This window comes from Rhincodon typus, chromosome 30, assembly GCF_021869965.1.
Source record: "Rhincodon typus isolate 14 chromosome 30, sRhiTyp1.1, whole genome shotgun sequence".
Taxonomy (NCBI): domain Eukaryota; kingdom Metazoa; phylum Chordata; class Chondrichthyes; order Orectolobiformes; family Rhincodontidae; genus Rhincodon; species Rhincodon typus.
Window position 1 is genome coordinate 11,682,074 of NC_063361.1, and position 16,873 is coordinate 11,698,946.

Sequence of the window (16,873 nt, forward strand, 5' to 3'; positions counted from 1 at the left end):
TGTTAATGTGCAGTGTGGTCTTTCCACAATAACATGTTAGTTATTATACAAAAGACATTGACACTTTACACTGGTCATTCTCCCGAATCTCTAGCACTGTATTCGCAGTAAACAATTTGGATTCAGACTGACTTGCTTGCTTAATTGTAGCCATTTAATGAAACTGAAACTCCATTCCATTTGAACTGCAAATTTAATTTTGCTTTGGACTTGCAGTGTGCACTTGCATTATGCTTTACAACCACCAGTCTATTCCCAATTGGTTTGCCCAGCCTTCGACAGCAAAAGGTTCAGGCAACTAGAAGCACTTGATGCAAACCTCCTGGAGGCTTAAATTGAAAAAAAAACAGAAGCTGACGTGGGCTGATAACTTTAATACTTTTTGGGAATGATCATTCACCAGGGAACCTCTCTGTTGAAACATTGGGGCATCACATTCTGTCCAGTTCACTCTGACCTGAGTTGCATCCATTCTCTGATGGGTATCATACTGCTATATATAACAAAACCTCTCCAGATATAGCTTTCATACTGTTATGACTCTGCTGTCAGCACAATGTAAGACCATGGTTGTACAATATTTTGTGACTGGTGCTGCACTGACATCTGCTGAAATCCTATCCCAAAAGTATAGTGTTTCTATGATGAACTGTGTGGCAGGAGGAAAACCTGAAGCCATTCAACTGGAGTAGTTTTGTGTACATACCCATGTGAATCTCTGAACAGTTTCTAATCTCTGGATTTTGTGCTCCATCAGGAATTATGTAATGATTTACTACAGAATGCATTGTAAGTGTGATCTATTTATCTACCTTAAGAAGTATTTCTATTGCAAATATTTTAGTAGAAGCTGTCTAACTGACTTGTGATGTATTTATTTTATGCTTTAAGTGGCTGGATGGGTAGCGGGGCTGGATCAGTTTGAGTTACAATGTTTTAATGATGAAAAGTAATTGAAAACTTTAGTAACCTTAATGGCTAGCAGATCTATATCCTAAGAGACACACAAATAAATAGGAAAAATGACCTGGAGATAGCAAGGACTGCAGATGCTGGAAGTCAGAGTTTATAAAATGTGGAGCTGGAGGAGCATAGCAGGTCAGACAGCATCAGAGAAGCAAGAATGTCGATGTTTCGGGTTGGGACCCTTTATCAGGAAAAATGACCTTCAATTTTAAAGAACACTTCTGGTATTCAATTACAATTTGTATATTTTTAAGCCTTATTCCATGATCTACACTGAAGTAACTGAGCCAAGGCAGGGCTGTTATGGTCAGGGGGATAACCGAATTGGGAAGAAGCAGAGCTCACGTGAATTAATAGACTGTTTGATTCAGAATGGATCTGTGCAGTTACATAGCCTGCCAAGATTTATCAAGTGAGTTTGCAAGTAATTGTCAACTGATTAAACAAGATGAGAGGATGCTGGAGGAAAACATCAGCAAGAGATTGGATTCCCAGAAAGTGAGAGCAGAAGAGGGTAGAAAGTTTGTAAGGAAAAGAGATTTTAGCCAACTCCTTCAAATCACTAATATAGGAAGAGATGTGCAATCTTACATACTGGAACAGTACTATACATATAAATGAGAATGAAGGGTCTAGGCCCGAAACGTCAGCCTCTCTGCTCCTATGATGCTGCTTGGCCTGCTGTGTTCATCCAGCCCTGCACCTTGTTGTCTCACTTAATTCCTGCTTGGTGTGGCCACCAGTGTTCTAATATGTTGTCATCACACCACTAGCCATTCTATATGACTCATGTGCATCATGATTTACAAACCTGAAGTCTGGAGCACTATTCCCCATTACATCATTGGTGCAAACTTGGACAGAAGAGCTGTATTCTAGAGTTGAGATGACAGTGACTGCCCTTGACATCAAGCTAGAATTTGTCTGAGTGTGATATTGAGTAGCTCTAACAAATTAAAACTTAATAGGAATCAGAAGAAAACTCTCCACTAGTTGGAGGCATACCTAGCACAAATGAAGATAATTGCATTTATTGAGGTATAATAATCTCAGCTCCAGGACATCATTACAGGATTTCCTCAGGGTAGTGCTGTAGATCCAGCCGTTTCTGCTGCTTCCTCAATTGCCTTTTTCACCATAACATGAAAAGTGGAGATGTTTGCTATGGTTGCACAATGTTCAGTATACAAATCTATTAGGTTTTGAAGCAATCCCTGTGAGGATGTAACAAAATCTAAACAACATTCAACCTTTATTAGATAGGAAGCAAGTAGCATCTGTGCAACATGAGTGCTAAGAAATGACCATGTTTAACAAGAGAAAATTTAACCATTTCTCCTTTACACTGAATGTCATTGTCACTGGACACAATTAATACCCTGGAGGTGACCATTGACTGAAAATTTAACTGATCTAGCCATATAAATACTATGATTACAACAGGTCAGCAGCTGGAAATTTTATGATGAGTAACTCACCCCCTGACACTCCAAAGCCAATACACCATCCACAAGGCACAAGTCAGAAATGTGAGGGAATACCCAATGCTTGTTTGGAGGAATAAAGTTCCAATAACACTCTAGAAGCATGTACAATCCAGGACAAAACAGTCTCTTGATGACCCCTCTTTATTGACTTAAACATTCACTCCTTCCAACACTGGCACACTGTGGCAATAATGTGCACTATCTGCAAGACATACAGCAACAACTCACAAAGGTGTACCTCGATATCAAGCTCATGACCTAAAACGGGAAGAGCAGCAGGTGAATGGGAACACCACCACCTGCAAGTTTCATCCAAGTCACACATTATCTTTACTTCAAACTGTATTGTCATCCCTTCACTGTCACTGTCACTTCCTAACAGTACTGTAGGTTTAGCTACATCACATGGTTTTCAGCAATTCAAGGAGGCAGCTCACCAACACTTTCTCAAGGGCAATAAAGGACAGGCAATAAATGCTTGTCTTGTTAACAAAAGAGTAATTCCTCCAAATGTTCTCAGAATGTCCATTCACTGAATTGGATGATAGAATTGGATGAATAGAAGTAGCAGTGCAGCCAGGCCATTGTTGAAATGTATGTGCTTATCCCCTTGTGGTAGCAAATGAACCTTTGAATCATGAGATTTGTAATAGTTGATTTGCCATCTCAATGGGTGATTAATGTTCCAATTCCCTGATGCTGCTTGCACAGCCAGTCTTAACATCCAGCTTTCACCTGATGCTGTTGCTTTATCCTCTGAACAGACTCTGAACCACAGGTTGTGGACAGGGACACTTAATCTCACAATAATTTCACTGAATCGACATGGGGCTTAGACTCAGCTGCTGATAGTGGTGCCAATTAAGAAGTGGAGAAAAGACCAATGGGAAGAAATGTGTTAGAGAGGAAGGGAGGCAGGGCACCTCTGTGACTTGAGTGAGGAGGTTAGAAGAGCATCTTTTTGAACTCAGAGCCTTTATACAAGGAGTGTCTCTGCCAACTTCAAAAAGTGGAAAAAATATGAAAGGTATCCATGTGAACTCAGGAAAAGATTCCTTGAGTAAGCTCAGAATATTACAGGAGGTATAATTTTGCTGTGAAGGGAGAAATGCCTTTTTGGGGAGGGAAGAAAAGGGCTCCACCTATTTTGTTAAGCAAGGTTAATAAAGCTGAGGGAGCCAAGCTGGGTGGATGATTTAACATATATATCTTCTGTAATCTAAGCAAATGACAGAATAGACTCTATGGGCTGAATGACCAGCTCATATTCTGAAAGAGTAGTGAAGAAAAGAAACAATGCTCTGAAGGAGACTGTCTGGCAAATTTAGAAAGAGAGAGTGATTGTTTAATTAGTCTCCTGAATGTGGATTACTGTAACTCCAAATGTAATCTTTTGCCACCAAATTTCTCAGATTTAAAATCTAGCAATTGTAAAGTGAAAGAAAAGTTTTAGAAATGATCTATAAAATATCACTTTAAATTAAAATGTTTTGAGGAGAGAATGGACTTGTAAGTTTGAAGAAATGTTCACCCCAATGTATACAGGGCCTGTGACACTGGAAAGGAAGGTTTAGATTTCTAAACTTTCTTCCAAGAACTCTGGGTAAAAGTAGAAATGGAATGGAAATTGATTTTTTTAAAAAATCTCCTTTTGTTTATGAACGATTAGACTTCTAAAACAGATATAGAATCTAGGCCATTGCAAACGTAAAACAAATGCTAGAAATGACAGAAAGACACAACAGACATACCGGTCATTTGAACCAGTGGGATCTCCAAAACCGTGTTCACACTAAACTATTTGGGTTCAGAGAGTGACTGCTTGCTCAGATGTAACCACTTAATAAAATGCAGCCTCAATTCCACATGTACTACAGATATAACTTTGTTTTGAACTTGCGCTGTAGACATAGCAATTGGTTCAGTGTCAAATGGTGTGGACTTGCATTATGGTTTATAAACACCAGTCTATTCTCAACGGGTTTGCCGAGCCTTTGAAAGCAAAAGATTCAGGCAAGAAACACTGTCTGAAAGAGAAAGAAAAGACTCATATTTCAGTTAGGATATTTCTGTGCGATTCTGACTAATGATCCTGCCCAAAATGCTACACCACTGGCCCGAATTTCCTCAGAGCTGTTCCTGCTGTGTCACTGTAACGGTGCCAGTGTGCAATATAAATCCTGGTTAAACATGTAAATGGAATTTCCACCAAACATCTGGTGGAGGTAAGCCGTTGAAATGTTGGCAGCGACATGTGTCAGACAAAACGGTTCTGCTTTTCCAGCTTGTTTTTTTTATTTGAGTCGATGATCTATATGGCAGAGGAACCTCTTGAGTGCAATCAAATGGCCTTTTGATTTCCTTATGCTTCAAGTAGTCCAGATAACTTTAAATGGATTCAAAGAAATCTGCTGATCAGGAACTGCTATCAAATACCTTAATGCAAAAATTCCAGACCTAACGCACGCATTTACTTGATATAAATCAGATGCACATAAGTAATGTGCCTAGATTTATAGGTTGCAGTTCGTGCTTGAAGTCCTATCTAAAAATTCCTAAAGGCTTGCAGAAGTTTTACACCGAGGCATCCTCAGTAATACGTGGCTGAAATTCTCACATAATGTGTTGTTTTCCACACCAACGTCTAATAGAGTGTTCAATATTATAAGTATTAATTGCACACCCCTAATACTGGAAATGAATTGTTAATCGTATTTTTACAGAAGAATTTACTTCACATACTTTAAAGTGGGGCACAGAATGAAATAGCAATCAATCTAATCATACTTTAGATGGATTTATGGAGTTTATCAAAGGAACAAGTCATCTGATGTAATAGGTTCCACGCCAGCTTCCTCCTACCTTCATCTCGCTTTAAGTACCAACATATCCCTCTTTTATCCCTCACGCACACATCTAATTTCGCCTGTAATGCATCCATACCTATTGCCTCGACTCCTCTATGTGGTCGTGCGTTCCAGCACATCACCACGCCTTGAATTAAATTTCTTCCACAACTCTTTATTGAATTTATTCTGTTTTATAGCCTTGTACTCAACTCCCCCAAGTGAAAATATTTCCACTTCTCGCCTTTCAAAACCCTGTTGGGAAGATCACTCCCATACCGCTTCCCAATCTTCCCCTTCCTATCCCTGTGGATATGCTCGAAATGCGCACACGCTCAACGGCGCTGAATCCCTTCTGGATGAGCGGCACTTGTATTTCTTTTAAGAAAGTTGGTGTGGTGGGGGGGGCGGGTGAGGGAAAGCAGGCGAAAGATTTGCAGCGCCATCTCCCACATTGAAAGTTGGAAAAGCACAGACTCTCTTGAGATTGAAAGCACGGCGGAACTGAAAAAAAAAACTAGACGCAAGAGGGATTCCTTAAAAGTTTTTGTGCGTTTCTTTCTTTTCTCTCTCTCTCCCCGAGACTTTTCGAGCCCAAGGAGCTTCTTATGTAAATTGCAGTAATCGGGAGGACTGTTGTCAAAGCCACACAGTACACTTCCTCCAGCAAGCTGCCGCTTTAAGTGAAGGTGGTGTAGTTTGGCATCTAATTACTGAGATTATGATGTTGCGGTTAGCCAATCCTGCCCTGAGGGCTGGTCGTCAATTTTTAACCTGATTGGCTGGCTTGGGTTGGGGGGGGGGGGGTGGGGTGCACTGTGGGTCTGTTTCAAGGTTCGTCCTCCTCCCCCCCCCCCCCCCGCCTTTCTTTCTGCAGCAGCCCTGCCTCCTCGAGCGGGTCCCTTGAAACGGTGTAATTGAGATGATGTTAGTTGCACAAAGAAAAAGTCAGACAGTCGTTTAACGGGGGCGCAGCGAGTGAGTGCGTGGAGCTGGTCAGCAGCGTGGACTCCTCTTAAGTTTCCTTCTCCACCTCTCCTCAGGATTTTCTTCTGCAAAAACAAAAAAGAAAACGAGCTACCAGATGTTGCAGAATTGACTGAGACTTAGGAGGACTCTTGTGATTTTTATTTAAAAATTATTCTTTAAAGAAAAACAATTGGAGTCTCTGTTTGGAGGGATGCATTTGAACGTGTTGCTGGGCGGACTGTTGAGTGTGGTGTGGCCGCTCTTGTGCGGTTCTGGGAGAGTGAAGGGGCAATATCAGGGGGAGAGGGGCATCTCGATCCCGGACCATGGCTTCTGCCAGCCCATCTCCATCCCGCTGTGCACCGACATCGCCTACAACCAGACCATCATGCCCAACCTGCTGGGGCACACCAACCAGGAGGACGCGGGGCTGGAAGTGCACCAGTTCTACCCGCTGGTCAAGGTGCAGTGCTCCCCCGAGCTCAAGTTCTTCTTGTGTTCCATGTACGCGCCGGTGTGCACGGTGCTGGAGCAGGCCATCCCGCCGTGCCGCTCGATCTGCGAGCGGGCCAGGCAAGGCTGCGAGGCGTTGATGAACAAATTCGGCTTCCAGTGGCCGGAGCGGCTGCGCTGCGAGAACTTCCCGGTGCACGGCACCGAGCAACTGTGCGTGGGCCAGAACCACTCGGAGGAAGGAGGAGGTGGAGGAGGAGCGGCCGGAGGTGCCCTGGTCACTAGCCTGCCCACCCTGAGCGTCAAGGAGCTGGGCACCCCGAGGCCGCCCCGCTCCGAACGCCAGCAGCCCTTCCACTGCCCGCGGGCCCTCAAGGTCCCCTCGTACCTCAACTACCAGTTCCTGGGCGAGAAGGAGTGTGGCGCCCCGTGCGAACCCTCCCGCGCCGACGGCTACATGTTCTTCAACGACGAGGAGATCCGCTTCGCCCGCATCTGGATCCTCATCTGGTCGAGCCTGTGCTGCGCGTCCACCCTGTTCACGGTCACCACCTACCTGGTGGACATGCAGCGGTTCCGCTACCCGGAGAGGCCCATCATCTTCCTGTCGGGCTGTTACACCATGGTGTCCATCGCCTACATCGCGGGATTCGTGCTGGGTAACCGGGTGGTCTGCAACGACAAGTTCTCCGAGGACAGCTACAAGACGGTGGTCCAGGGCACCAAGAAGGAGGGCTGCACCATCCTCTTCATGATGCTCTACTTCTTCAGCATGGCCAGCTCCATCTGGTGGGTCATCCTGTCCCTCACCTGGTTCCTAGCGGCGGGGATGAAGTGGGGTCACGAAGCCATCGAGGCCAACTCTCAGTACTTCCACTTGGCGGCCTGGGCCGTGCCGGCGGTCAAGACCATCACCATCCTGGCCATGGGGCAGATCGACGGCGACCTGCTGAGCGGGGTCTGCTTCGTGGGCCTCAACAGCCTGGACCCGCTCAGGGGCTTCGTCTTGGCTCCGCTCTTCGTCTACCTCTTCATCGGCACTTCTTTCCTGCTGGCCGGCTTCGTCTCGCTCTTCCGCATCCGTACCATCATGAAACACGACGGCACCAAGACTGAGAAGTTGGAGAAGCTGATGGTGAGGATCGGGGTCTTCAGCGTGCTCTACACCGTGCCCGCCACCATCGTCATCGCCTGCTACTTCTACGAGCAAGCGTTCAGGGAGCAGTGGGAGAGGAGCTGGGTTAGTCAGACTTGCAAAAGCTATGCCATCCCTTGCCCCCTCCACTACTACCCCAGGATGACCCCGGACTTTACGGTTTACATGATCAAATATCTCATGACCCTTATCGTGGGCATCACCTCGGGCTTTTGGATCTGGTCGGGCAAGACCTTACACTCGTGGCGCAAATTCTACACTCGGCTCACCAACAGCAAACACGGTGAGACCACCGTGTGAGAGAGCGGGACTGAACTTAACACGGGACTCTCTTTCTTGTTTTCTCTCTCCTTTTTTTTAAGAAGAAACACAAAGTTTTACTTAACGTTTGCATTAGGATAATTTCCCAAGGTGTAATAAAACCTGTAAATAGCATTTGTAAAAAAATTTAATTATATATTTGTATTTAAAAAAATCCTACTTGAGAATTTTTTTTGTTTCTATAGTTGTCACTGATTCGACTTGCCAGTGGATTTCCAGGGGGGAACAAAAAACAAGGAGTGAGACTTGAAACTCGATTTTTTTTTTATTATTTGACTCAATGGAACTCTTTTTTGGAGTTAGTTTGATAAAGGTAAATCGTTGAGGTGATGTAGAAATCACGGAGTTAGTCAGATGACCAAGGATTGAATCTATTGAAACTTGTTGCCCAGCTCTCTCTCTCTGTCCCCGAAATCGAACTGTTTTTCCTCAACAACTGCAGGGAGCTTGCAACAAAACTGATTATTTTTGCAGCAAACGTGATTTATTTTCCCCTTAAAAAAAACTTCGTGTTTAATGTCGAGGTTGGTTTCTAAGTTTATGCTCCTGAGGAACTAAAAGTTGAGGCACATAGTTTTTTTTTCTTTGTATATGCATGTTTTGAGCAGTCCCAGACCATTTTTGGATCGCCGAATTCTTGAAGAGATGCAGTGACACGCACAAGTGTCTTTTTTAAAATTGTGCACACGTTCGCTTCGATCAGTGAGCACTAAGTGCTTTTATTTTAAATAGTTGTTCAGGCTGGGTACGTTCATAGTTTCGTATTCGATCATAATTCTTTATAATTATAGATCAGTAGAATTGTTTCTATATTCAGCATTTTTTTTTCAGTTCCCCATTTTAAATAAAGTTCCTGTTTTTTGTACAAAATCAGGAATTTCATGACCTTCTTACTTTGGGGGTAAGTGGACATCTCCAAACTCTTTGTAAAATTCATTATATTTCCCCATTTCTCTGCAATTTTTATTTCTTTCCCCAAGGGTGAGCAGCTCTAGGCTGGGATCCTACTAACAGGTTCCTTACCACATAAGGGATTTGTGTGGGGCCTCTATTATTTTTTGATTTCTTTAGCTGTAAGCCATCTAGAAAAGGACACTTGAGATTAAAGTGCTGTTATGAACTAACTTCTGACTTTGTCCACCCCTGTCCAACACTGGCACCTCCACATCATGAACTAACCACTGTCATTTATAGCTTTAAATAAGGTTTTCCACCAAGTCCCCAAAGGCACAAATGGCATTTTTTTTAATGTCGTAAGCCGATGTGACCCCTGTGGGACAATTTATTGCTCTTTGTTTGGGGAGTGCGGGGTATCCCTTTAGAAATATCTTTTATTTTAAATCTGCCTCGGTGAGTATTCTGTTAAAAGTAGTTGTGTCTTTTTGTCTCCGTTCTCTTTCAAGAGTATGTGCAGACGTTTGTGATTCAGTCAAACAACTGGACATGGAACATTAAGTTTTCTGGATTGGATCTGCATGGCCTTAATCCTGTCTTGTCAGGGCACCTCAGAAGCAGAGGGGCAGTTTGTTAAACTGCTTTCCCCACAAGCTTTTCTTTTTAAGAAGCTGAAATATCATCGACCATCTTTCAACATTTTTTTTTTAATCAGACTCTTGATGGAATTCTATTTTCATCAATCAACCATCCCCCCAACCCCCTACCCTCCCAGCACACAATCCCCAAAAAAAGTTCCTTTTGTTTTAGTTGCAGAATTTTACTTACCACTTCTCGCATTTCTACAATGTTTGCAAGCTTTTAGTCCATCTTCAGATCAAATATTTTATTAAATCCACTCCAATCCATTTTGTTCTGGGTACTGCTACCAGTGGAATTAAGGAACGTAACTTTTTAGCTTTGTTTCCTTGCCCCTTGTGACTGACTGGCTCGTGCCTATTAAAGGAATTCCATTGTCTTGCAAGGGAATGCTTGAATCCATTTGAGACTGAGAAATAAATGTTTCTTTTTAAATTAGCAAAACATCCCTTTAAACATTTGCCTGTATCTCCCCACCAAGCATCCCCGCCCCCCCCCCCCCCCCCACCCCACCCCACCCCACCCAATTCAATAAACAAGTTAGTCACAAGCACTAAGCTGTACTTCATTCCATAACTGGAATTAGGTCTTGGTAACATGTATAAAACTGACCTAAATAGTGGAACTTGCCCTCCAAATGGCTAGTAGAAGTGATTTTAAAATAACCTTTCTGCATAAACAGTCTAGTCTAAATGTGTCTTTTTAGCTTAAGTGGTTCTGTTCAGATGCAAATACATTTGCATGGTTCTTGTATGATCAAATTCAAGATGAATGGTATAACAACATCTGTTTTCCTGCTTGGTGGCACTGAGTGGCATTCCAAACTTTCTCATTTTTTATCTGCTTTTCAAAGAACAGTATCTTTTAATACAAGAGAGAACACTTTTAAAGGATCAATTTAAGTCTTTTTCTTCATATGGTGTGTTGTTTAAAGGTCAGATCTGTACCCCAGAGCAATTCTGCAAAATCTGAGGCAAGGTTTAGGGCTGAATAGTAACTGACTTCTCTATTGACCTCATATAATTCAATGAATGAAGAATTCCAGAACATCAGGAAAAATGTGTTTTTGTACACTAAGTCCAATCCAACAGAGAACTTTCAGTGCAAGTTTCAGTCCCTACCAAGTAAAGACACAAATCTTTTGTTCAATCTGGGAAATCAGTTTTCCCCCTGTATCTAATGGAACCGAGACTTTATATCCATTCATTAAAGCACTCCTTTTCATTGGCATATTGACTCAAGCAGTGTGGTGTTGCAAATATGTGATTCTGGTATCCACTTTTGTTTGCATCATGCCTAATTGTTTTTCTTTTAAGAAAGGGAAACTTATGTTTGTTTTTTGTTCCTATTTCCGTACTTGTCATAACATATTATGTCTTACATTTGTTACCTTTTACAAGAAAATAGTTTTGTGCACCATACAATCAGAATTATGCTGAGCCCACTTACCTTTCTCACAGAATTGCTGTGTCTTAAGTTAAGCTGTTGGGATAATCAAATGTTGCCCATTACATTTCAGCACACCAGCATTCTCTGTGCTGTGGTTCCGGACAGTTTTTTTTAATGTTTGGATGGGTCCCTTTTCTATGGAATACTTTCTTTTTAAACCAAATATGAGATGCCTGTTCCTTGATCACATTTAAAAATGGTTGTTCGTTTTATCTCAACATTTTTCTTCTGATGAAATTTGACGGTTTGACTTCACCATTCTTCAGATTGGTTAACCTTTGATAAAACTGGCCTGTGGCCATTTGCACTTTTTCTTTTGCAATACTTTGTTGAAATACCTCAAAACCAATCTTCTGGCTAACCCCTTTCCACAGGAGTGTTTCCACGAATGTTATTGATTTCAAGTTTCTCAGCTGCCTGGATTTCAAGGTCAAATATACTCCAGTAAATTTCAAGTTCCCTTTTTAGGAAGGAGAAAAAAATTCACTTCTAATGGTAAGTCACTTGTGTTATGGAATAACACCGTGTCTGGGAAGCATCTCTGTGCTTCATCTAAACTGTGTTTGAACTGCAGCCTCTGTTACATAGGCAAGCATAATTGAAACTATGACCAGTGAGATAACAATGTCAGCAGTGAGATGAAGGACCAATTAATCTGTTATTCTGGTGATGATTGATGGTTAGAACACTAGGAGAAGTCCTCAGGTTCTTTAAAAATGACATAGGATCTTTACTACTTAACTGAATAGACAGAAACACGTCTGTTTATGATCTTGTCTGAAGGTGGTACCTTTTGGAATTTCAGTATGTTTTAGGTACTACACTGAAGTGTTATCTTCGATTCTGTTTAAAGTCTTCAACTGGGATGTGGTCGCATAACCTCAGTTGAAGTCAAGGGCTGCTACCAACTGAGACACACTGTTAAAGAATAGCACGATTAATTGCCCCTGTTTCACTTCTTACTGAACAAGTAGAGTCATACAGCACAGAAGGAGGCCATGAAGCCCATCGTACATGCACGTCAGAAAAGTCACCAGTTAGTCCCACATTCCTTGTTTCACACAGCACTGCAAATGTTTCCTCTGTAATTCACTCTTGTACATTACTATTGAATCTGTTTCTACCTCTCTTTACTCAAGTACATTCCTGATCATGACCTGAGGGGAAAAAAGATCTAATGTCACCAATCCCTGACTAAACCTAGCCCCTTTTGTTAGCAATCAGTTTTAGGTAGTGTGATATATTCATAAAGAGAAAACTGAGCTGTATTTTCAGTGAGCTGAGCTCAAACTATTCATCAGATGAGATAGTGAATGGTAGGAATGGAATGGGGCACTGGAGATAGGAATGAATGTCAGTAAACACTGGAAATGAGAAGAATTACAGACAATGATCTGGAAGAATAAACCGAAAGAAATCAGGTTTAAAAAAAGTTTGTGCCTCAAATTAGTAATGTTCTAGTCTGGATGAGAGGTTATCATTCATATAAGTTGCTGATACAAACCATACTGTTTCCAGTAGAGTCATTCTGAGTCAGAAATACTAACCAACTGATGTGACACCTTATGATCTGCATGCCTTGTATTGAGATGAATAACTTAAAAAAGGCTTGGGAAATGTATATGTGGGGGAGGTGGAATAAGGTTAAAACATAGGAGGGGGAGGAGGAATATTAGAAAAGGCCAGCTTAGAGGATCAGGGCCACTCTGACTCAAGTAGAATAGTGTTTGGGAGGCATTTGTTTTTAAAATACTACGTTAATTCTTCAATATTAAATCACTTTAATTTTGTAAGATGGTAATGGGTAAATTTAATGGTTCTTGGATGTATTGATGTTTAATTCAGTCTCTAATTGTTGTGAACAATCTTAAGAGCCAGGCCCATATTATATTAGGAATGAAGCGCCTGTTGCAAACATGTTTCTAATTTGGCTGATGCAAGTCCTTTATTATATAATCACTTGTTTTCCATCCCATGTGATGGTTTGTTTTATACAATCAACTGCCGCTGCTGTGGAAACAAAACAGATAAGCCAAGAAAATTTTGAGCTGCTGTGATGCACCTTGAATTTGTTGGGGATTACTATTATGTATAAAGTTGTGTCAAATTTGCTCACATCTGAAAGAGGTCCAAATGCAAACCTCTTCAGGAGATGTTCATTTTGTCTACTAATTTTAAAAAAGTATTACTGCTAATTAGTGATAATGTGAAAAACCTATAACTTAATGTGGAGCATTTACATTCTTCATAAGGCAAAATCCTTTACAAAGGATCACAGAACTATACTTAATATTATGACTTTATAGCAACAAAATCACTTTTAGATGCTTAAGTTTCCTTTGGCATGCATGAAATATACCCATTAATTTTTTTAAAATCTTTTCCTTGCTGTAAAACTATATACCCTGAAGGAAAATTAAGACCATTCAGTTGCAATGTATTTGACAGCAATGCTCTTGAGTGATACTGTCTCAATCTGAATTGTCTGTGTTTCATGATACAGTCAGGTGCTTTGAAAGACCTAATAGTGGGCTTCATTTATCCTTTGTTGCATGAAAATAATGACTGGGGTGTTAATTTCAACAAATAGCCAACTCTCTTAAATCTTTAATTTATGTAAATTATTCAGTGCTACTGACTAAAATCTGAGATTGGTTGTGATGTTTTATTTCAAGATCGTTTCTTCAGCTAAGGGACTTTATAAGTTACAAAATAGTTATAGCACCAAAGCATTACCTTGCTGGTAAAGCTCAGCAGGTCTGGCAGCATCTGTGGCGGAGAGAACAGAGTTAATGTTTCGGGTCCGGTGACCCTTCCTCAGAACTGGTTCCTGATTTACAGCATCCGCAGTTCTTTTGGTTTTTATTACCTTGCTGGTACTTATGCATGAGCCTCCTCCCAATCTTCTTCTTTTCTTCCGATTATCATAACCTTCTATTTCTTTCTGTCTTGTACTTACATAACTTTCTCATTAAAAACATCTGATATTCACCTCAGCTACTTGTTGTAGTGAGTTCCACGTTCAAAATAAAGTGTTCCTTGAATTTCTTATTGTATTTATACTGTTCTATGACCTCTCTAAAATAAGTTGCTAATGGAGTTCTATAATTTGCATCCACTCCCCGATGATAGGAACAAGGTCGTCCTAAGTCTGTATTCCTGCCCACATTCTATGACCCTATCTGGAAAGTATGGATCTGCCAGGAGGTAGGGAAAGAAATCGGGCTGTCCTGTTATCTTCAATCAGAATCCTGTTGTGTCAAAACTGGATATTCAAAGAAGGAACCAGAATACTTAAACCCCATGAAACTACTCTTCTGCATGAGTCAATGACTTGAGCAAAGGTGAAGAGAGGCAGACAACATGGAAACAGACCCTTCGGTCCAATCAGTCCACACCACCATGTTATACGAAACTAGACTCACCTGCTTGCGCTTGGCCCATGTCCCACCAAATCTTTCCTATTCATGAAATTATCCAAATGTCTTTTAAATGTTGTAACTGTAGCTGCATCAATTCATGCCCTGGCAGTTCATTCCACACACAAACCACTCTCCGTGTAAAGAAGTTGCCCGCTGTGTCCCTTTTAAAAACCTTTCTCCTCTCGTTTTAATATGCCCCCTAGTTTTGAACTTTCCTGCCCTGGGAAAAGACCCTTGGCATTCACTTTATCTATGCCCCCAAGATGGTCACCCCTCAAGTAGGTAAACATCTACTGTGTGTGCCTCCATTTAAGAATCCAGTAATCAAAGAATAATGAAAGATGGCTGCTGGTATCATAACAGGGCGACAAAGGTACTCATACCACAACCAGGATCTTGCACAGTTTTTTAAAGTCCCCAATATACAGTAAAACATTGATCTAGGAGGATTTGTACCTCTTGTCAATATTGCTGAAATCTTCTACATGTTCAGTCTTGAGCCACAGTTGTGATACAGGATAGGACTGTGCCAGATGCTGTTAACAATAAGGTCAGCTTTGAGCACTCTGTTTTTCAAGGCACTTATGACAATAGACCTGTTTAAACCGCAAACATGGAAGTAAGCATCTACAGGAATGCAGGGATAAAATTAAACTGACAAATTTGTTCTTTACTCTGTTACTCATTCTGGTTAAATATGTACCTGAAGTTTCATGAAATCACAAACTATTATTCCATGGATGCTTGTTCTGCTTTGAAAGCATTTTTAAAAAAAAATAAAATCCCCAAATTAAGCAATCATGTAATTCCTTCAAATGGGCCATTTTAACACATTATTAGAATGAAGGACTTGTGGTTACAAATGTCACACTTAAAGGCTTTTAGCTTTCATCTTGTAAATCTAAAACAGAATTTTTTTGAAGTAATGCTGTGCGCCATGCTTAACTAATGGAATTTTTTTAAGTGGATCCAGATACATACAAATTGTGGAAAATAAGCTACAGTATCTGCGTAAGAAGACTCAATTGTAGCCAAACATTTTTGCAAATGGTTTCCTTTGGTTGTCAAAGAGAGTGTTTAGCCACTGTGCCAGATTTGCATTTGCCTGCCCCTGTGGCTGTCAGCGACTGGTTGCATTCCAACAGCTGAGATCTGAAGGCTCATGGATTACGGATTTTAAAATAGAAACCCATTAGTTTTGTTGCTATTTCCACTATAGCACAGCACAATCCTCATTATGGAAGGTGGTAGGTAGAAGTTAGACAAAACACCAGAGGGTGGCAGTATAACGAGGCTCTATTCACAAATAGTTTTTAAAATAGAAGTTCATTTTTCCCGCTTTGATAGAAAACATTAATTGCTATCATTACAACTATCCAGCAGTGCAAGGCTGAGTGACTGCTGTATTATTCAGTGTTTTAGATTACGGGTGGAATATTAATTCAGGGTTGCCTTAAATTTGGTTAAAAATCCCATGGGCGGTTTGAAAGAATAGAGTTCTCTCAGTATCCTACCCAACACCTCCTTTCAATGACACCCCTAATGCATTGACTACTTGTTTACAATGCTTTTCTGTTGGTAAGATGTTTCAAACACAAAATGGTATTCACTTTCCTTATAAAAAGGGCACTGCACTCCAAAAGGTAATTTATTAGGTCTAGATGCTAGGTATGCAAAACTAACAAAACTGAACGATATACATACAACTGCCCCCGCCTATCATTACCCCATTTCTCACCACCTTTCATACCTCCAATTGCATAACTTCCTGTGGTGAGCCATTTTCTTCTTAGATTTATCACCATAGAATCCCTACAGTGTGGAGGTAGGCAATTTGGCCCATCGAGTCCACACCAACCTCCGAAGTCCCCTACCTTATCCCCATAACCTTGCATTTCCTATGGCCAATCCACCTAACCTGCGCACCTTTGGACTGTGGGAGGAAACCAAAGCACCTGGAGGGTACCCACACAGACACGGGGAGAATGTGCAAACTCCACACAGACAGTCGCCCGAGGGTGGAATTGAACCCAGGTCCCTGGCGCTCTGAGGCAGCAATGCTAACTGCTGAGTCACCGTGCCATCCCATTTCATTCCAATTATTGCTTCTTTTCTGTTGCAACTCAATTTCAATTTTGGCCCCAGCTCTACATATCAAAAAGTGTGTCATGCCAACTAATTTTCTTTTGGAAACTGTAAATCTGAAAATGTGACATGAATGATTGTTTTTTTTTCCTGGCTGTATGGTAGAAATACTTCAGATATAACTTT

The 16,873-nt window shown here is 41.3% G+C and overlaps 1 protein-coding gene across 1 annotated transcript; it reads left to right on the top strand.

Annotated features, from left to right (window-relative positions):
• Positions 1 to 5,825: 5,825 nt before the first annotated feature.
• fzd2 (frizzled class receptor 2) lies at positions 5,826 to 10,961 on the top strand. The gene has a single exon (XM_048614587.1). The coding sequence runs from the start codon at positions 6,480 to 6,482 to the stop codon at positions 8,175 to 8,177; it is 1,698 nt and encodes a 565-aa protein (XP_048470544.1). The 5' UTR covers positions 5,826 to 6,479; the 3' UTR covers positions 8,178 to 10,961.
• Positions 10,962 to 16,873: the final 5,912 nt, after the last annotated feature.

Excerpts from the sequence above, each read along its gene's own strand:
- fzd2 (XM_048614587.1), top strand. The coding sequence starts at position 6,480 with ATGCATTTGAACGTGTTGCTGGGCGGACTGTTGAGTGTGGTGTGGCCG.